At 44.7% G+C, this 21606-nt stretch overlaps 1 protein-coding gene, 1 long non-coding RNA gene and 1 pseudogene across 5 annotated transcripts in view; 2 read left to right on the forward strand and 1 right to left on the reverse strand.

Moving 5' to 3' along the window:
- On the forward strand, positions 1 to 19631 carry LOC123929516. The gene is made up of 4 exons (XR_006815931.1): positions 1 to 179; positions 9598 to 9870; positions 12244 to 12303; positions 18296 to 19631. It is a non-coding gene; the product is annotated as an uncharacterized LOC123929516 (long non-coding RNA).
- The window catches only part of STRADA (STE20 related adaptor alpha), a 27416-nt gene continuing 6880 nt past the window's right edge, over positions 1071 to 21606 (reverse strand). Inside the window, exons 2-13 of one of the 4 annotated variants that reach the window (XM_045985282.1) lie at positions 19639 to 19718; positions 17885 to 17942; positions 15337 to 15365; positions 9863 to 9965; positions 9327 to 9448; positions 7633 to 7741; positions 7391 to 7514; positions 5405 to 5576; positions 4754 to 4858; positions 2613 to 2854; positions 2256 to 2298; positions 1071 to 1976 (exon numbers count right to left, since the gene is read on the reverse strand). In XM_045985282.1, the coding sequence (XP_045841238.1) occupies positions 1824 to 1976; positions 2256 to 2298; positions 2613 to 2854; positions 4754 to 4858; positions 5405 to 5576; positions 7391 to 7514; positions 7633 to 7741; positions 9327 to 9448; positions 9863 to 9965; positions 15337 to 15365; positions 17885 to 17942; positions 19639 to 19674 (1296 nt within the window). In that variant the 5' untranslated portion in view covers positions 19675 to 19718 and the 3' untranslated portion in view covers positions 1071 to 1823. Of the gene's footprint in view, positions 1977 to 2255; positions 2299 to 2612; positions 2855 to 4753; positions 4859 to 5404; positions 5577 to 7390; positions 7515 to 7632; positions 7742 to 9326; positions 9449 to 9862; positions 9966 to 15336; positions 15366 to 17884; positions 17943 to 19638; positions 19719 to 21606 lie in introns of those variants that run through there. The other 3 variants (XM_045985283.1, XM_045985285.1, XM_045985284.1) reach the window with 3 other exon arrangements.
- Positions 15490 to 15573, forward strand: LOC123930313 (annotated as a pseudogene).

The raw sequence follows: 21606 nt of genomic DNA on the forward strand, positions 1-21606 counted from the left end.
ACCAGATTCTCAAAGGCAGCTGCCCTGATGCAGGAAGGTGCGTCCCTCATCGGCACCCAGAGCACCGGGAGCAGCAGGCAGCCTGGCCCCCTCCCCTGCCCAGGACGGATCTGCAGGGGCAGCTGCGGGCAGCCCCCACAGAAGCAGCAGCTTGGGCGCGGAGTATGAGCTGACCACAGGTGAAGCAGTTCAGAAGGAGAGAAAACAGGCTGATAATGGTGTTGAGAAAAGGGAACTTGAGGTCTAAAGAGCAGATGAGCTGGGCAGGGGTTAGGAGGAAGGCTGGAAACAAAGGTGACCTGGCCTCCGCACTCGGCCTTACTGTGGATATCCATTCCCTCCACCTCAACCCCTGTGACTCCCAAAGGAAGAGGGGTTTTATTGGTCCTTTTTAAACTGGTATTAAAATTTCTGGGGGAAGGGAAAGTGAGAGCATTTGAGGGTTCAAAGCAGCTTTAGAGAAGGAGAGGCACTTCCTTAATCTGACATTTTTAGTGCCTGGGCCAGAGAAGAGTGCCTCACCCCTAAGGGACGGGCAGGGGGGAAGGTGCCCGTGCAGGCTGGGAAGCACCATGGAGACCCAGGGCAGAATCACCCCCTTGCCCAGCCTCATTGGCCACCAGCCAGGATGACAGAGAGGGGACAGATCTGGGTCTTAGGTTACCTGCTCTTTGGGTATTAGTTCCAGGGGTAAGGAGACACTGCAAGTCATGTTACAGAACAAAACCCTCCACCTCCTTTCTTGCCAAAGGTGAGCCTCTTCTGCCTCCACTCCTAGTGGCCCCGAGGTGGGGCCTGCAGAAGGGCTAGTCTTTGGCACCTAGACCTTTCTAGCCCCAAAGTGGTTTGATGGATGGCCGCAGGCTAAAATGAATAGCCTCACATTTCTGGGTGTGAGGAGACAGCTCTATGATGTCTGTTGTGAGGCTTTCTTAATGAAAGTGGTCACAGCCATGCTTCTGCGTGCACTCCTGGGACTGCTCTGGGACAGAGAATGTGGGACTGGGTGACTCCTATCCACGCCTATACGGCCAGCACACAGCAATGCCACTCTCCAGTGGATTCTCCAAAAATTTTAATTTGTTCTGGCGATGAAACTAAAGCGGCATAAGGACTTAAATCCTCAGGCTAGGCAAGACATTGTGGCTTGGAGAAAGCCTCAAGGCAGCCAGCAGAAGGCAGTAAGATGGACTCTTGGAGGGGAAGGGATGAACCACACGATGAACTATGGGAAAGTTCTAGATGTTGCAGCCCAAGCAATGATAGGGATAAGGAGGGACTGCCCCCTTCACCTGGTGCTTAACAAGAAAAAAATGCCCTTCCTTTCAATCATTAGGGCACGGTCTGGAGGCTAGGATGGGAGGCAGGTTGCTTATTGCTTGCCCCTCCATGGACCTCCATGGATCTGAGAGCAGAGGAAGAGAATGGAACAGCCTGGTAGGACAGCAAGAGTGAGAAGAGGAAGTCCCACAGTCCCCTGGGTCAAAGAGTCAAACCCTGGGCTTGGCCTTCAGCCCTCTGGGGCCAGAATAGCATCTCTTCCTTCTGAAGAGGTCGCCTGAGCTCCCAGGATGGAATGTCAGCTTCCCGGCCTCTCTGATCACTGGTTGCTGGGATTCCCTTGTGTCTCAGAAGTCCCGGAGCAGTAAAGAAGGTTTGTCTTCAGGAATTCCTCTCCCAGTGAGTAAGTGGCCAACTCTGGTGGCAGAAATGTCCTTTCTACCCAATCTGCACCCAGGAGGGTGGGAATGTGCCCAGCCCTCGGGGAGGGCCCCTGGGTGTCATGCGTCCCGGGACGGAGAATGTGAACATCCTTCCGAGGCTCAGAACTCCCAGTCGTCCACCTCCAGCTCTTCCAGGTCTGTTACCAGGCCAAAGATCCCGCCGTGATCCTGAGGCTGGCTGCCCTCGAAATTGGTGATGGGGGTGACAGGGCGAAGTAACTCAGGCAAGGCCTCTGAGGCGCGTCGCTTGATCTGAGGGAGGAGAGACAGGGGTGGATCCCATTGCTCTGGTTCCCAGGACACCACGGGGCCAAGTGGCCCCGTGACAGTTGGCCTGTTAGAGCCCAAAATCTCTAGGAGAGGAAGGAGCGGCGCCTCTAAGGGGCTTCGGAAACAGGGCCATTGCTCTGACTCAAAGGGAGGAGGAGAGAACACACACTAAGGATCCCAAAGCAACGGTGGTGCAGGGTGGTTTGAAGCACAGGCAAGGGAAAAACCACCCCAGGGAGCCTCGGGAAGGTGCTGTTGTACCTGCTTGAAGAAAGAATGGTTCAGGAGGGTGCTGGCACTTGGTCTGTAGAGAAAACGGGAGAGAGACCAGCATCACCCCTGTGCCCCAGACTTCCCAAACCCTGCTGCTCACACTGTATCCTCCGGCATCCTCTACTTCTTCCCTCAGCCCCCGGGAACACGACAGCCAGAGCTACCCACGCTGGCTTCTTAGTAAAGCTTGTGCTCATCCCTCCTCATCCCTCCGGCCACAGGGGCTCGGGACTCCTCCAGGAACCCAGCCCTTTCCAGGACAGATGTGTCCTCTCGAACTCGGCCTTGGACCCCCACAGCCCCCCATGCTCCCCCGAAAGCCCACTCTCAGCCCGGAGAGGTTACCTCACGTCTGGGTTGCGCTGAAGGCACTGCTCCACGAAGTGGTGGAAGTGAGGGGAAAAGGTGCGGTGGTAGGGGTGGGACGGCGAGTCGCCATTGGAGGTCCTGGGGGTGCTGGGGGCCAGGCTCTCACTCAGGCCCGAGTTGGCTGCTGAGCGCGAGGTGCTCATGGTCAGCTCCTCGGCGGGGATGGTGCTGGTGTCCAGCAGGCAGGGCACTGTGCCGTTCAGCTTCTCCAGCAGCATCTGGGGAGGACAGAGCCGGGACCCGGGCTGAACGGGGGGGCCCCTGGGAGATCTATAGCGTTTCCTTACAAATACACTTTTCCCAAAATACAAATTTGGTTTGGGGGAGTAGAGAAAAGAGAACTGGGATAAGTCTGATTTTTCAAAAGCAATGAGGGTCGCAGGCTCAGCAGCCATCCCTTAGCTAGGCCAGAGTGCCAAGGAGAGGGCCTACAGAAATGCACCCCCCGACTACGGCTGCAAGGATCGGGCTCCCAGTCCCGTTTATTAGACACCATGATCACAGCCTTCCAACCGCAGAGCCCCCACCTTAGAGTGAAGGTGGCCATCAGGTCATTTTGTTTGGAGCCCGGCTCCAATCTGTGGTGCCCCTGTGGGTCCAAAGGGGTGTGTTATGTGGCACCCGCCCCACCCTGCCCCGGGATGTCACTGTGGCAGGCTGCACAGGAGCCCGGGGGCAGGCTCCGCTAGGGAGGCTGGGCTGAAGTCCTCGGACTCTATACGTGCAAAACCAGCCCCACCTCAGGGACTGCCGTCCTTAGGGTTGCCCTCGTGAACTGCGGAGCCAGAAACCTGGAAGGCTCTCTAGAGCTGTGCTGCCTAATACGGCTGTCACCAGTCACAGGCAGCTGTTTATACTTAAGTGAATTTAAATTTGGCTGATAATTCCATTCCTCCATCTCACTGGCCACGCTCTAAGTGGCCACCATACTGGGCAGCACAGATGAGGAATTCCCACAATCCCAGAAAGTGCTACTGGACCATGCTGTTTCTGGGTCCGTACCTCTTGTTCACCTCGCATAGCCTTTCACTTTCCCAGAGCTCCTTTCTGCGATGTTCTTAGGTTTTCCTGGATTCCTTATGTATGTTTCCACACCCTCCTAACTAGTCTGCTAGGTCTAATCTACCAGCTGTAGTGATCTAACAAAATGCATCTGAGGCTGTCGCTTCTGGGCTCAGAAGCCACCAGCCGTTCTCCACATGCTTTGAGCCAGGAACCAAAGGCCCTGGCGTGGCACACAAAGTCCTTCAGGTTCTGCTCTGGCTTCCTTCTCCAACCACATCACCCAGCAGCCCCCGGGAAGTGCCTGTACTTAAGCTATTTGTAACTATCACCATTCCCCAGATCCAGTCCTTTCTTGACTCTGGACCTTTGCACGTGCTGTTCCCTCTAGCCAAGAGTTTCCTTCTACTTCCCATTCTTCACATATCTGCCTTCAAGGCTCAAATGTCACCTTCTCCCAGAAGCCTCCCTGGGACCCCTGCTCTACAGAGCTCCCCCCTGGCCATTCTCTAAGTGCCCCTTTTCCCATACGGCAATCTGTGGGCTTAAGGAGAGGCTCGCTCAGAGCCAACCCCCCCTCCCAGTTCTAGATCGTGCTCCAGGGTACTTAGGTAATCCTTGCCCAGATATCCCAAGTCTGCTTCCTGGACTTGATAAGGCCTGGATAAGCCTCTCCCCCAGGCTGTCTCCCAAAGGTACACGATGCCACTGGCTGTGCGTGCCAAGGAGGGACCAAAGGGCAGTTGTTGTAAGGGGCATGAAAAGAAATTGAACTTGTAAGCCAAAGGTTCCAAAGGTATTGGCCAAAATGTGGTAGCAGGTAGCACAGAACCTGAGGAGTCTGAGAACTCTACATTAGAAACAGACTTTTCAGGTGTATTTATCAAAGTAGAGGAGGATAGCATACATTTTATAAATTTATAAAAATGTGTTAGCTTGATTTATACATCTAAACAGACACATGGCACGTGGGCCTCCATTTGTACTTCTGTTCCAGGCCCTGCAGAAGTGAGCAGTGGGCCTGCTCCTGAGCTCTCCTCCCGTGGGGTCCCCTTCCACAGCAGGGGAAGGCATGCAGGGGGGCAGGCAAGAAGGAGACCAGGCTGCAGGCTCACCTGGGTGGCAGGCATATCCTTAAAGGGGACGTGGCCATTGGCCAGCTCACAGGCTGTGATTCCCACACTGTAGATGTCAGACTTGGCATCGTAACCCTGAAGATTCTAAGGAGAAAAAACAAACAAACAAACAAACACAGATCACTCCATCTATAGACTGAGAAGGGCATGGGGCAACATCCAAGGAGAGGAACAGTATTCCTGTCTCCAATCCAGTGCACTTTCCTTGCCTTCCTCTTCCTTACTACCGAAGAGTAGCTGATATTTTAAAGGAATGAATGTTTGATGCTGTGTAACAAGAAGGAAGAAATGTGGGGCCCTATGCTCCTGCTTAGTGGAGGGGTGTGGAGAGCACCAACTATTTCCAAAAGGCTCACTCTTCCTATAAGATGGGAAGGCCTCTGATGGGGACTGAAATAGTATTCGACCCAGTTTGGGACCCCACAGAGGGGAAACACCACCATCTGCAATGGGCGCCCAACACCACGCTGAGAGGCCTCCTAGGTCCACCTGCCAACAGGGAACCCCTCCCTCTAGAACCCCTCACTCCACCCAGAAGCGAAGTACCCCCATCCTGGGAAATTCCTGAAGGCTCCCTTGGGACACTGAGTTGGTGAGGGATGGGGGCTCCTCAGGACTCCGTGCACAGACCTGCTGGAGGACCTCTGGGCTGAGCCAAGGCAGAACCTTGACACTGTACTTGGGAAAGTCGTGGACCACACGCTGCCGCTGCCCGTGGCTGATCATGCTGAGGTTGCTGCGTAAACCAGAGAGGTAGACCTTCCCGTCGGACGAGATCAGGATGTGGCTGGCTTTGACACTCCTGGGAGGGCGGGGAGAGGGTGTCACGGGGCAGCCGGAGCCCCTCACACCGCAACCTTTGATCGTCATCTACTAGCTCCAGTCAGCTCTCTCCCTGGCAGCGTCTGGCTGTGTGTCTTACACATGTATATATTCATGCCATTTATATAGAAACACATATTTATATGTATATAACACATATATGAGAAAAAAGAAAGTAGCATGACCCAATTTATGTATCACCAGATTTTAAAACGTACTTATATTTTGCTAAAGTTCTCTTTTATGCTCCCAGACCACTGCGTCCCCTGCCATCTACTGCCTTCAGTCTACACTTTTTTTGTTTGTAGGTATTCTTATAAAGTATAGCATGGTTTTATATGCATATATTTTCAATTTATCCGACGGTGCTGTGCTATCCCTCCCATTCTCCCTTCACCTCTCAGTGCTGTTTATAAGATCCCGCTGTGTTGCTCCCTGCGTACAACTAAGCTTTGCTCCTAACTGCTGCCTGTACTCTGGGCCAGGTTCTAACACTCTTACTCATCCGCTCTCCCAGGGAGGAGCATTGACGCTGCCTCTAACCCTACATGAGTATGAACGATGACACCCACACCTATCCCCTGAGGGTTTCTTTGGGGTGTCCACCTGGAGCATCACTGATGGTCCCAGTCCCCAGCGACCCCGGCCGTCAGGGCATCTTCCACTGTGTGGACAGGAGACCCCATCTCCTCACTGCCCTGGGCCTCCTCCAGCCTCCACTTACACCCGTCTCAGGTGTACAGAGTGACAGCATCCTGTTTTAATTTGCTTTTTTTTCTTTCTTTCTTTCTTTCTTTTTTTTAAAGATTTCATTTATCCATTTGACAGAGAGAGAGAGAGATCACAAGTAGGCAGAGAGGCAGGCAGAGAGGCAGGCAGAGAGAGAGGAGGAAGCAGGCTCCCTGCAGAGGAGTGAGCCCAACGTGGGGCTCAATCCCAGGACCCTGAAATCATGACCTGAGCTGAAGGCAGAGGCTTAACCCACTGAACCACCCAGGCACCCCTTAATTTGCTATTCTGATTATTGTTAGCTTGAAGCATCTGTTCATACAACAGTTAGTCCTTTGGGTTTCCTCTTTTATAAACTTCAAACCATTTGCTCTTTTTTTCTATTGCTTTGCCATCCTTTTCTTGTTGATGCACAGGATTTCCTTGTTACAAATCTCCTGTGTGTTTTACACAAAGCTTACATCTCTCACCCTGTCACCCATTTCTTAATTTTGTTCCTGATGTCCTTCATTGGAGAGAGATCTTTAATCGTGACATAATCAAATCCGTCAATTTGCTTGTCTTATGTTTTGTACTTCTAAAATATCTAGACAGTCTTCGATGCCTCAGGTCACAAAAACATTTCCTTCTATCTAAGTCTGCAGTTTCACATTGGACATTGAGGCCATCTGAACTGCTCCTTTGTATGTGGAGTTAGGCAGGGGTCCGGTTTCATTATCTTCCCTACTGTGAGCTGCTTGTCCTGATACCATCTACTAAGCAACCTGCCTCCCCCGCCCCCCGGCCTCTTGGCACAGGGCTGACTTTGGGGCACATACACCAGTTTGGGTGCTCCAAGGGGTGGGGGTGCAGAGGTCCGTGACAGATGTTCTTCTCAGGACCAAGCCACTCAGTAAAGAGAAAGTCAGCACTGACAGACCAAATGCTCTGTCTACCAAGTCAGAGGCAAGGACAGGATGCTGAGCCTTGGTTTAAACTCTGATGTCACTAACTTCAATCAACCTCCCACTGTTTCCTCGAGGGTTCACGCGCTCTCGGAAGGGCTGGTTGTGCCCGAGACTGCACCTGTGTACGTATCCCATGTGGTGGATGTAGTCCAAGGCCTTGAGCACCCCCTGCAGGATGTAAGCAATCGCCAGTTCACTCATGCCGTCCATAAAGTGTGTGCAGATGAGATCCTTTGCAGAACCTGAAGAGAACAGTCGTGGGGGCCGGGGGAAAGGTAACAGAGAAGGGAAACTGCACGTGAGCCGGCTGACAACAGTGCTCCCAGGACACCTCTCTGCCAGGACCCATGTCCCACTCACCATACGCCATGAATGATGTGACAACCCACAGCTCATTGTCTGCAATAAAGGTGGCTCGATATGGCAGGATGTTGGGATGGCTGAAGAGTTTAGAGACATGAAGCTCCCCCTGAAAGCAATGGTAAGGGGAAGTCAGAATCAGGCGTGCTGGACGGCATGAAGAACATGGTGACCTAGTACTTCCGGAGCCCTTCTCAGAGTCCGGGGAGCAGCCTGCACCAGAGGCCGGCCAGAGGAGACAGGCCAGGCTCTGCGGTCTCCACACGGAGCCGAGCACTGCTCGGCCAGCTTCTTCAGGTGGAGTTTGGCTCCACCAGCGGATCTTAAAAGCCTCAAGAAAAATTTCCCGCCCACAGGGAAACTGCCAACAACACAAGGGTCCCAGCTCGCCACCTCAGAATCGAGAACCAACTGCTGCCTGAAGACTTAGGAAGTAATGAGCTTAGAGCTTAGCTCGACTTCAAGGGCCAAGGCACAGAACTCCTCTTTAAGGTAAGAAAACAAAGAATGTTTTCCCATTGTAAAGGAAAATGTCGTCATGGACAGAACAAGAAAACAAAGCACCAGAGAGCAAACGATAACTACTAGATATCCGAAGGGGCTTCTCCAGCAACCCGGGTGGGAGAGTGGTTACGGAAAGTGTCAGACCTCTGGGATTTTTTTTAGATATTTTATTTATTTATTTGACAGAGACACAGTGAGAGAGGGAACACAAGCAGGGGGAGTGGGAGGGGGAGGAGCAGGCCTCCCGCTGAGCAGGGAGCCCCATGTGGGGCTCGATCCCAGGACCCTGGGGTCATGACCTGAGCTGAAGGCAGATGCTTAACGACTGAGCCACCCAGGCACCTCAGACCTATGGGATTTTAAAATAAATCTGGACAAAAGAATTACAGACACTCCAGGGTTCTGAGATGGGATATGAGCTAAGGTCAAAGAAACAATACCTTCTACCTGTCCACTGTTCCAGAAAATTAAAAAAAGAATCCTAAAGTCCAACATGCTCTAGAATAAACTCAAATATCTTTCTTCCCAAATAACTGGACTGACGTTCAGTTCCATCCTCAGACCCACAAAACTGCTCCGACCACATGAATGGGTGGGCATTAGAGCACCATCAGATGAGCATGAATTCAGAGACACGTTATGAATGAAGTAGGAGGACGGGCTGCACGTCCACCGCTGAAAATACACTAACCCAGGCCCTGGATCTCAGGGGTTCTCAGTGCAGGCCTGCGTCAGCGAAGCAGAGTCTAGCCCCTGGCCAGCTACCAGATCTGTGGTCTCTCCCTGTTTAACAAGAGGGCAGCTACTTGCTTCCAGAAAGGAACCATGGGCCAACAGGATGATGAGAGCTGGAACACGGCTGTCGTGGCAGAGCAGGCTGCCCTGAATCTGGAACCAGACTGCCCGGGTTTGAATCCCGGCCCAACCACATACGAGTGTGTGTGACCACAGGCAAGTTACTTAGCCTCTCTGAATAGTAAACAAGTGAATAAATGAGCCACAAAGCAGTCTTTGGAGAAGAGGAGGGGACTATAAAGAAGGATTCTTCATTAAGAGCTTCTGTAACATCTCGGTTTAGTCCACCTTTGTTTTCTTCCAGCTACTTTCAGAAGACAGACGTAAGACACGCCTGGTGATTACTACTAGAACTAAGAGCCCACCCTTCCAGTGTCCCATTCACGTTTTATTACCTGCAAGAATGTCACCATCTCATTGGAACAGGCTTCCAGGTTAATCCTTCGTACCGTCACGTACTCTCCTGTTGGTTTGTACCTTGCTAAGTTCACGGTCATCAGGTCCTCAAATCCTTTGCCTAAAAGAAAAGGGGAATGGCCATAAACAAGGACACAGCAACAAAGAACAAAGGTTGCCTTAAAGAGACCTGATCTAAAAAAGATTCAAGTTAAAACCGTCACTACTGTTACCCTCATGGCTGACATTTCTTGATTTGTCTCCTTTCAGTTCCTCTTCCATCCACCATTCAAACTGACTACAGCGCAGGACATCAGAAGTATACAAGCCAAAAAGGAAAAACTGCAAGAGAGCTTCTCTCCTGGTAACAAGAGCTCTTTTCCCATACTTGGAAGACAAAAGCAAAGGAGACCCCCAAATTTGTCACCCTGAATCCTGCTAACTAGCTCACAGCTTCTGGCACACATTCATTTTGGGGAGGAGGGGGTTGCAGAGGAGACCCTGGAGCCTGAGAGTGGCAGTCCCTGGACTTTACCTATGATGGTGAGTAGCTCGTAGCGCCCTCCCTCTGGCAGGAAGCTACTCATGATCTCCTGTTTAGAGAGGGATGCTATCGACTCTGAGCTCGCTTCATTGGTCTAAAGAAAAAGAAAAATAGGTTAATAAGAGAAAATTGGGTGTGGGATGGGAGTGGGAGGTGGCAATTCAGACCCATGAGGAGACTGGCATCTAACCACACAAATTCTGACTCGGGGGCAAAGAAATTGTTCCGGTGCTATTCGATGAGAAATGTAAAACACCAGATGTTCAATGTAGTCACCAGCTCTAATATCAGAGCCAGTAAATGTGAGTACCATATAGGAATGGGGGTGGGGGACAGGCCCAGTTTCAGTCGACTACTGATTTGCTTGTCCATTCCAACAACTGGCTCATTTGCTAAAAACTGTGAAATTCTTATCCGGGGACAGGATGTCTGGAGAAAGCCATGTTTATAAAATAGATGCGGGATGGAGAGATGGGGGGGGGGGGTGTCCTGTTTTAAGGTCCTGAACATAAGATTTCAAAGGTCACATGCTGAATTTGGTATAGGGAAAATGTGGCCATAAGAAGTCTACTCTTTAGCAAACCAAGAGCCCAGACCAATTATTTCCTGACATTTCCAAGTAAAGAAAAAAAAAAAAATCAGCCAGCACACAGGGCTGCAGGCAAGGAACAGAACTGTCGGGTCTCAGCCATCATCCCAGGTGGCGGAAGTGACCTGCTTCCTTGTTCCTGCCACAAATGAAGCTGGACCTGGACTGCAGCCAGTTAAGATGTGGGCACCACACCTCTGGCCTTTGGGGTCCGGAAGAAGAGTGTCCCTCAAAATCGACGGCAGACCAATAGCTCTTTTTCCAGCTCAAAAGGCTTTCCTTCTTCCAGACCTAAATTTATTTACATGATTTCGGGGTCATGTTTTTCTTTCTTTTGGATCATCTTTCTTCAGACGTGTCCCCTACGGAAAGGGAGAACCTTACTTAGGCCAGCTCAAATTCCATATGCTATGTTCCTAAACCTGAGTGCTAGTTAGGAAAAGGTCTTTGTGAACACATGAAAGGCCCCAGACTCGGCGCTAGCCAGAAGAGAGTGAGTTGAGAATGTTCTGGCATGGGGGTACCACCTGGCAGGGAGTCCCTGACGTTTCAGGCACATCTGGTTTCAAGAGTTCATGCTGCCAGTGGGGAAAGAAACCACGTGGGGTTCTTCCTCTCGCACCGCTTACTATGACAGTAAGAGGAATCTCGTCAAGGAAAACAGCCTGGTCAGCAAATTTCTAATTCAGTTTTTCTATATCTAAGATTCGTCCATATTGTTGTGTTTAGCCAAGCTATCTACCCATGTTGTGTAATAGTCATCTTATGACTCTACCTCAGTTTATCCATTCCAGTGTCGATGGGCTTTTTGGGTTGTTTTCGGTTCTGCTGTTATGAACTGTGCTACCAGAAACCCATCTGAATGTGTTTCCTGATGTGTATATACAAGAGCTATGCTAAAGCGTAGGCCCAGAAATGGAATTGGTAGGTTACAGAGCAAATGAACGATCAATTTTACAAACTAATGCAAAATTGTTTTCCAATAAGGTTATACCCATCTACACTCCCTCTAGCATTATATGCATGTTCTCCTTGGTCCATTTTCCTCCATCACTTAATCAGGCTTAATTGTTGCCAATGTCATTGTTGCCAATGCCAAATTTCCCTGATTACTAACGAGGTTGAACATCTTTTCATGTATTTGTTGGCCATGTGGGTTTCTCCCAGGTGAAACTGCCTCTTTGTTTCTCTTGTCCATTTTTCTACTAGTTTGTTTTAATGCAAGATTTTCCCCAAAGTAGGCCCCCTGAAACACTGATCTTGGCAGTTAACACACAGAAACAGTTTACATGTTCAATTAAATGAGAAAAGGCAGCATTTTCTTCCTCATGAGGAGTCATAAGGGATGCTCGTTTTGAGAAGTTTTAAAGTAAGGAAATTTGTTTAACTTTGTTTAACCTAGTATTTCCCAAATCTACTTATCCAGAGAACTTTTTGTTAAATTTTGGAAAAGATGATTTGGGAAAGGCTATTTTAAGCAAGATAAATGGTACAATACAAAGACTATAGGATCAGGAACCAGAGAGAGACAGAACTTGAACTCAGGTCTATCACTTGCTCTGTGACCCTGGGTAAGTCACTCTAAACTCTTAGGGTCTCTGTTATCTCATTAGTGGAATAAATTCCCAGTTCATAGGGCTGTTGTGACGATGAAATGAGATGAAATATGGAAAGAGCTTAGCGCTACCTGGTGTCTCATAGGTATACAATTAATATGAATTTTGTTCTTCTCCTCCCTCTTTTACTGCCTACTGTTTGGTCACTCTCCTGTTTGACAAATAAGATGGAACAGAGAAAACGAAGAAAACAGAGAATCCTAAGAAGAGCTCGATAAATGGTTAAGGTTGGTTTGATTTTGGTTTTTATAGTTATCTGTGTTTTCCAATGCTCTGAAAACAAACTCTAGGATCATCAATAGCCATTATAGCTTCTTGACACTGCCTGGTCTTCAGAATAATGCTAAGATACCAGTTACTACCTCCCAAGTACCTCGGACAGGTGAGAGATACACAACCAAGGGACAAAATGTGACTAAAAAGCCCAAACCAGCAGCTCTGAAATGGCAGCTTACCATTTTTAAAAAAAAGATTTTATTTATTTATTGGACAGAGAGATCACAAGTAGGCAGAGACGCAGGCAGAGAGAGATGGGGAAGTAGGCTCCCTGCTGAGCAGAGAGCCCAATGTGGGGCTCGATCCTAGGACCCTGAGATCACGACCTTAACCCACTGAGCCACCCAGCTGTCCCTTACCATTTGTTTAGAACTGTTTAGAACTGACAAGCTGCAAGCTATATTAGCCTTGAGTCCCATCTTCTTAACTTCCTACTTCTCACTATCCGTACCTATTGTTCTTCTTTGGATCCTGTTTTCTCAAGTATCAATCTACTCCTCAGTAACATCGGTGTCATCGGTTAACATAAAACGCAGGGGGTGGCTTGTAGACCCTAAGTCCCTGCTCTGGCCTATGAGGATCCACATGACTCGGCCCCTGCCTACTTCTAATGACATCCCTTACCACGTCCCCAACTTGGTATACTTGACCCTTGAGAACAGGTTTGCGTGGGTCAGGTTTGAACTGGGAAGGTCTCCTGCCCATGATCTTGTCATTGCCGTGAGCTGGAGAGGCTTGGGGACATGTACCAGCCAGTTCCACCAGAGACAGAGTTCAACATATTGACCCAGACTGAAAACACCTGCTGCCATGTGACACACACACTCGATCCCTTGTTACTAGGGGCGCTTTATAGATCGGAATCTGGTACTGACCTGTAAGGAAGTACTGCATATTTCAGCAAGTAGCAATACAGTCCCAATGAGAACAAATCTAAAACTACTGTATATTTGAAGGTCTTCTCTCCTCTGATTTCTAGGAAAACTCCTTAATATTTCTGTAATTTGAAATAGAGACTAAGATGGACAGTTGGAGTTGTGAGATGAAAGTACTTATTAAATGCATTTTTGATAACTCCCTTGGGAAAAACTGATACTTTTTTTTATGACCTATGTCCTTCTTCCTTGCTACAAGTGCATAGAAGACATACTGTCAGGGTGCCTGGGTGGCTCAGTGGGTTAAAGCCTCTGCCTTCGGCTCGGGTCATGATCCCAGGGTCCTTGGATCGAGCCCCACATCGGGCTCTCTGCTCAATGGGGAGCCTGCTTCCCCCTCTCTCTGTCTCTCTACCTGCTTGTGATCTCTCTCTCTGTCAAATAAATAAATAAAATATTTAAAAAAAAAGACATACTGTCTAGTAGGCTACACACTAGGGACATGCTCCTGTTGAGCCTAGGGAGGAAATGATGTAATAAACTACTGGTATGATTAGGCAATAACTTGGCAAGTATTTCTACTATCTTTGCTGACTACAGAAAATGACTCAAACAAGTGTTCATTTTAGGAAATAAAATTCTTTAGGTAATTGGGAATGTGAATTCTTGGCAATCAAGAATTGCATGAGATAAACTAGGCTAGTGGCTACTTACTGTTCCCATCTCACTGGCAATGATCCTAAAATGGGCGAGTTCTAGTTTGTGGATGTTCTATAGGTCTGAACTCAGAGAGAAACCAACCTTTATTTAGAAAAACAAGCAAACAAAGACAGTATTTTGAAAGGAAGAGGTCGGGTCTGATATTGCCACAAGAAGGGGGGTTAGTTCAGTATACTGTTTCAGAGTTAGAAAAAGCTAAAATTCAGATGAAAAGGATGAAATTCTCTTTAAACACAGCATGGCATAGTTGTATTAGTGTGAAGTATAATCTCAAATTGTCTAGAGAAACTAATTCTAGCCTAGCTTCTTAGTTCCCCCTGCCATGAAAACCATTTTATTCATTTTGAAGCATTTGGACAATACATAGGCTACTGATAGCCAGAAATGACCATTAAATAACTTTGTTTAAAGAGTTTAAGATGAAGTACAATAGAGCACACAAAGACAATATTTGTGAAATGCTGTATCCACCCCCCTCCCCACCACCAGGTTTCACACAGGATAACTCTTAGCATAATGCCAGCAGCTATGAAAATATAAAATTATATATAATGGGCATTCTCTTCCGGAAAAATATCTAACTGATGGTACAGGGAATGTTTTTTGGTCTCCTGACTAGAACATATTTCAATCTGCCAAAGCTTTGCTCAGAAATTCCTAGTCAACACCACCATCCATCAACTGCGGGGCTGCCCGCAAAATGTGCAGAAGTCTGTCACCTGAAAAGACCAAGAAGTCTTTTGGGGAAGGGAGGGGCGCAGAGGAGACCCTGGAGGTTCTTTTCCGCTCTCTTTATAAGAGACTGACTTATGTTATCAAAAGTAGCTTGGTATACTGTGCACGTCTGGTGTAACATTGGTGAAATGTACTACAAGAGTAGGAAGCGGGACAAGAGTCTTTCAGCTTTTGCCAATAAAAAAATGCACCTCTGTTTTGTACTTTTTAATGTGGGGTTTTGTTTGTAAGGTAGATTTGAGGTACAGCCTATAATCGAGGTAGAGCTCTGTATGATCTCTGTGGACTGAAATCAATTAGCAATAGACCTATGGAATTGGATGGAAAATGTAGCACCACCAGGCACTAAAAGATAACCACATCTTAGATTGTTGAAACTTTCTTTGCTTTGGAGGGGTGGTGGGGGACTGGTAGGGTCGGGAAGGGGAGGAGACCTTAATCCCCAAGACAGAGACAAAAAGTGCCTGAGACTTTTTCAGCTTCCAGAGTACACTCTGAAATCTTTCCAGGGTGAAACCTGAATTTCCACACTACAAATACAACTCATTGAGATAAGCAGAAACACAAAATGATAAGCCAACCAAAACCACAAATTTCCACAAGAAGTTGTCCCCATGCAACAGCCATCATGCTAGAACCTAGAAAGTCACTTACTTTTCTCCGAGTGTCACCCGGAGGCTGTTCTGGAGTAGAGAAATTGGTTGTTGGCATTTTGTTTTTTAGCAGAAGACACATCTACATTCACAATAGCAATGATGACACTTAGAACTACATTTATTTATGGAACCACTTAAGAGTCATTATGGTAGCTTTGCGCAGTGGCAGTATCGTAGCCAATGAGGTTTATCCGAGGCGCGATTATTGCTAATTAAAGAGTCATTATGGTAAAAAGTGCCCGCAGGGTTAGGTATGAACACATACACATGCACACAAACACTAGCTAACACACAGAGAGACCCACAGTCAAACATTACACACAGATGACGTTTTAAACATGATTCTCTGGGTCTTCAAAAGATGGCAAGGCTACTATTCTCTGGGTATTCTCTGGCAAGTATAATTCAACTGCTGTAACTCTAGTATTACATGTACTTTCCATCAGCACACAATGTTACTTTCAATAGGCTGGTTTCAGGGTCTTATATTGTGAACAAAACATTCATTATAAAGTTGCAGAGATATGTGGCTATTTCCCAGAAAGTGCAGGGACCAGAAAACAGGCTTTCAAAGAAAAAAAGGCAAAAATGTTTTAATACAGCAACATGGACACATGGGACCATTACCCACTTAGATTCTTCAGTCACATGCTTTCTATTCTGAATACAGACAAAGCAAGGGCTTTTTGGCCCTCTGCTACTCTCGGTGAAAATAAATAAAGCAAAGGCCAACTCAAATAACATCCTGCCCTTAAATCAGACAAATTCTGTATCTGTACTTTTTATTTTTATCATTCTATGAAAGTGAGAAAAATCATCAAAGTTGATTTTTAACTGCAAAGTACTGGAATGATCACATAGTTCCAAGTATCTTAAGTTAGAAATCAGAGCATCCGACTGTGTTGTTAGAAGAGACTGGCCACAGATAAATTAGCCTCAATTTGTCAAAATAAGATTTTTTTTTTTTTTTGCTTTGGACATCAGTTTTCTGGTATACAAGTGGCAGGTACATTTGCTTAAGACAGTCTGTTAAAGCCAAGTGAACAGATTAAAGGAAATCAAGTCTAATCTTACAGAGTAGAAGGCAAATTCCAAGTTGTATAAAACCTCATAATACATACTTCATCAAGCCGTAAACAGTATACAGCCCAATCCCTTCACTCTCCTCAGATCAGCGACAAGGGAATTGTCAAAAGTCTGCCAGAGATCCTACACTCAAGATGCTGAAACCAAAATCCTTAATTCAGTTCACATATACTGGAATATTTTTAACTAATTAATTGTAAACTGGACTTGCAACTCAATTTTCATCAGTGCCAATGTCTACTTTTAAACCATGGTATTTCCATTTATGATTAGAAGAAAATGACAACAGGACCAGAATATAGTGTTTTTCCCCGTTTAGCTTTTCCTTTACTGTGCAGCTAATTTTTAATCTTCAGAACTAAAACAAAGATAACTCATCATTTTTCTAAACTCTCGTTTGTCTAAAACAGAATACTTTGACAGAGCTCACAAATAATACTCCTCTGGAAGGTCTTTGAGTGACATTAGGGAAAATAAATGAACAAGTATCACCAAGTAACTAACAAGTTTCAGTTCTCAATGACTGAAGTCTATCTGAGGGTATTTTTTTTGGATCAGGCAACTGATGCACTCAATCTAATAACTTGCTCCTTTAGCCGAAGAGTGTCTTGGTAACCCGACACAAAGAATGGGGCTCTACCACTATTTCTTGTGTAGAAAAGAATTTTCTCTGCCAAAAATTAAGATCACAGTTCTCGAAAAGGCTCAATTTGAAAAGAATCAAAGGCAAATGCCTGGCCCTATTAAACCTCAAAATTGCAAGGTTACAACTTCCGAAATCAGCATGTAGATTTTACAACAGGAAGTCAGTTAATATTTTTGTCCTGACAGATTTTTTTTTCCTTAGTTCTCTTAAGTCTCATAATTTCTACCACGAAAAGATGAGTCAACTAGATTGATCAGTAAACCAAAACTTTTATATCATTGCTACCTTTGTTCTGACTAATAATTTTATTTTTTAAAAATCTTCAAGGTTAGAAGCTTTTTTTTTTTTTTTAAATATTTTATTTATTTGACAGAGAGAAATCACAAGCAGGCAGAGAGGCAGGCAGAGAGAGAGGAGGAAGCAGGCTCCCTGCTGAGCAGAAAGCCCAATGCGGGGCTCTATCCCAGGACCCTGAGATCATGACCTGAGCTGAAGGCAGAGGCTTTAACCCACTGAGCCACCCAGGCGCCCCAAGGTTAGAAGCTTTTATACACTTAGTTTTTTTCTTTCAACTGGATGAATACTTAGAAGAAGTAAATATGACTTTAAGTAAATACTGACTTTCTAGCAATCAAGACAGGCCAAGGTCAAGTGCCAGATGAGTCCTCAAATCTTTGGGAAACCATGGATTCAAAATGGAGCCAAATGAATAGAAGAGCTGTCGTTACACTTGCCCTTACAATTGACTTAGTCAACAAATCACAACAAAGTGACATTACTCTGAAGTGATGGCAAAATGCCATACTGTACTTACCTCCAAATAGCTCCAAATCTCTTAAGCCCTCAACAATGAACTTTTCCGAGACCCACCGCTAAAGAGGAAAACCCCAAAGAGAATTAGTATTTCTTCTAAGCCACAAAAAATAAGCTATCAGCCATTAGACAAATATAAACTACAAAAAACAGAATCATGCCATACAGTTAAGATGCATTTCTATGGAAAAGTTTTAAAAAGAATCCTGGATTTAGGTCAACAGAAAACAATAGGTTAACTCCTTTCCCTATTCTTCTTTGCCCTAATTTGATAAATAATCTTCAAATCTGACAGATAGTTGTGAAACATGTAGTACTGGCCCTAATAACAAAAGAAGGTTTTTTTTGTCCTTCCTATACATAAAACTACCTTCTGATTCCATCTGACTCTCTCAATGGCTGTCTATTACAGATGCTTTGGATCGTGAATGCCAATGTGAAAAATGCTACTGGAATTCATAATATGGAAAATAGAGATCAAACAGTTTTTCACAAGCCTCTGTTGATTTGTAAAAGAAAACAGTAAGCTGAATATTCTTTCATCCACTAGATTTCTAAAGACGTCACCACTTACATTTTCTACCAGGTTTACAAGGACCACACTTACTTCACCAATCATGGTTCACTTTACTATCCTATTTCAAATGAGTGTTGGATTTCCTTAATACTGATCAGTGGTCTGGTTTCACATGAATCAGGCAAGGTTGACTCAGAGAAAAAGCTCATATGTAAAAGTAATGGAAATCAAGGTTGAATTTCACTTAAGAAATAGTGTTCAGGGTTGGCTTGGAGGTATTCTTTCCACCAGACAGAGTTCAGGCTAAGGAGAGATTCTGTTTTTCCTCTTAACAGTGAAGTCTACTCTTTCCAATATAACTTATTCTTATATACACAAACACAAGAAAAGAGAAGATTAAGTAACATTCAGAAATAAGCTGTATAAGATGGGTTTTGAATTGGAACTATAACATCATTCTCTGTCCTCCTCTATATCAGTTTTTTTCCAAATTAAAAAAAAGAACACCCAAAATAATAATAATAAAAAACAACCTGGTATAAAAAATAATGTATACTGTATCACAAAATGTAACATATACTTCAATATTTAAAGAAAGTGGTATGTTCATGTCATATAGCCCTTCTTCCTTGTTACAGAATTTTAAAATAATTACTACTGCATTTAGTAATTAAATACTTGATAATAAATAAATTATAATGCTCTTTTATGAAGTCAAGGAAGCTTACAAACAAGCTAAATCCAGTATTTGTTCTTGAGGTCATTTTAGCTGGTGAAGTTTTCAGGTGTAGTAACATTTTTCACGTTTAAAGAGTCTTCAGTTAAAACCCATGATTATACTTAGAAAAAAAGTGTTCCAATAATGACAATTCAATTGATTTTTTTAAAACACACAAACTCGCTGAAAATACATGGGAAGTAGGCAGCTTATTAGCAATTACATATCTATAGTGAAAAGGGACATTTACTCATTTAATTTTGTATGAGTGATATTCATAAAATAAGCCACCGTTTCTTCTCTAATCAGACGAACTGGTGGGGGTATTTGGTGTCTCTGGTCAGCCTCTGCCTGCAAGCTCTTGTCTCAGGAATGGAGGCTGTAATATCTGCTTTACTTCTCACATTCCTCCCTTCCAGAGGATTCTGAGCATCACATAAAAACGACCTACAATATCTGCCAAAACACATTGCTTTACAGAAAATAAAAATAGTAAAGTCAGAAGAATAGAAACACTCACCCTAATTCGCTCTGGTTTACTTACAAGAAAAGACATGAGTTCCTAATGTGTAGACCTACTTCAATTTCAAAAATTTAAGCCTAAAAGGAAAATAGAAACAGGTTAGTCAAATCTCCTTTCATAAAAATGCCTTTTGAATAACAAAAATCTCCTATGAGTCTACCACTCAGAGCACTGTACCAGACCTATAAATTTCTAGATTCTGAAGACTGGTTTAGAGAAAGTTTCAGAGACAATAAAACTGGATGTACTCTATCCACTACATTTGGAAATACCACAATCTCTATAAGAAAAGACAGGTTTGTTATTACGTGGTTTTCTTCTTTAACTTTTAAATTTCTCTTGACCCAATTCCCCACTGATCCTTTCCCAGAAGTAATGAGCTTCGCTTCTTTTGGCTGTTTATCCTGCTTTTTATTAGCATTCTTAAAAAAATGTTTATATGGCCATTTTAGATATTTATCTACTAAATTTCTACTGTGGTAGATGAAGACTAAACTCCCTCACATCAGCTTCCTGCACCCTACTTTTCTTGCTTTCATTCTTAACACAATTCTGGCATACGGTTTGATTAACTCAGTAGTCCACATTTACATTGTTATGACTGTTGAAACATGGTTCAGAGCTGAGGCAAAGATGACATCTGTTTTCTTGTACACTATTTGTTTTCCTAGAGTTGATAATGGACTCTTTTTTTTTTTTCACTTGTTTGGTTTTCCACATATCTATTAATTAACTTTTTCAAAGTACATCTCTGCTATTTGTCTTATCAATATATTTTACCAACCATTCGAACTCATCCATTCCAATTTTTCCCTACAGATTGCTTTCCTAAGGCTCTCCATCCCCATGCTACAATCTAGACTAGTTGCTTTCTAAGCTAGCTGCACTTAGCCTTTTTTTTAAAGATTTATTTTTTTAAGTAATCTCTACACACAACGTGGGGCTCAAACTCACAACCCTAATAAGATCAAGAGTTGCATGCTGTACCGACTGAGCCAGCCAGGCTCTCCTACCTTAGCCTTTTAAGTGTGGAAATTTTGATCTTCCAATTCTGGGAAATATTCTTGTATTATTTCTCTGATAATTTTGTCTCCTCTGCTTTCTCTGTTTTTATGTTACAGAATTCCTAATAAAAACATACTTCTAGAATTAATTTATACTTGTTTCGTTCCTATTTTACAACTCTACTTTCCAAGATATTTCTTCAATTTTATTTTCTAACCGTTCTACTAATTTTTAAATTTTATTTATACATTTCCAAGAACTTTTGCCATTTCTCAAATGTTTCTTTTTTCATATCATCCTGATCTTGTTTTATGTTTGGTTAATTTATAGTTAAGAATTATATCTGGAGGGGCTCCTGGGTGGCTCAGTCGGTTGGGTATCTGCATTCAGCTCAGGTCCTGGGATCAAGCTCCACATCAGGCTTCCTGCTCAGCAGCAAGTCTGCTTCTCCCTCTCTCTCTGTGATCTCTCTCTCTCTCAAGTAAATAAATAAAAATCTTAAAAAAAATTATATCTAGAGTGACTATAAGCATAATGCATCATGAGCAAGTGGGGTTAATCTCAGGAACTGAAGACTGTTTTAACACTAAAAAATGAATCAATATATACCAAACTGTTTTTTGTCCAAAGTTGTATGCAAATAAAAAACAATTTTAAGGAGTTAAAAGGAACGGTAGGATGAGCAGAAAAAAAATGAGCTTGGTAGAGCATGTGACTCTTGATCTCAGGTTCCTGAGTTTAAGCCCCACACTGGGCATTAGGGCTTACTTGAAAAAAAAAAGAAAGAATCAATGTAGTTTTACCAGACTAACTGAGTAAACAAGAAAAAAAAAATAAACCATCTTGATAGAGAAAAATCATCTGAAAAAATTCAATACCAACTCATGATTTAACAATTCAGTCACATAGGAATAGTCAAGTAGGAATAGAATAGAAATAGAATTTACAAGTCAACTTGGT

The sequence above is a fragment of the Meles meles genome, chromosome 18, assembly GCF_922984935.1.
Source record: "Meles meles chromosome 18, mMelMel3.1 paternal haplotype, whole genome shotgun sequence".
In the NCBI taxonomy this organism is placed as follows: domain Eukaryota; kingdom Metazoa; phylum Chordata; class Mammalia; order Carnivora; family Mustelidae; genus Meles; species Meles meles.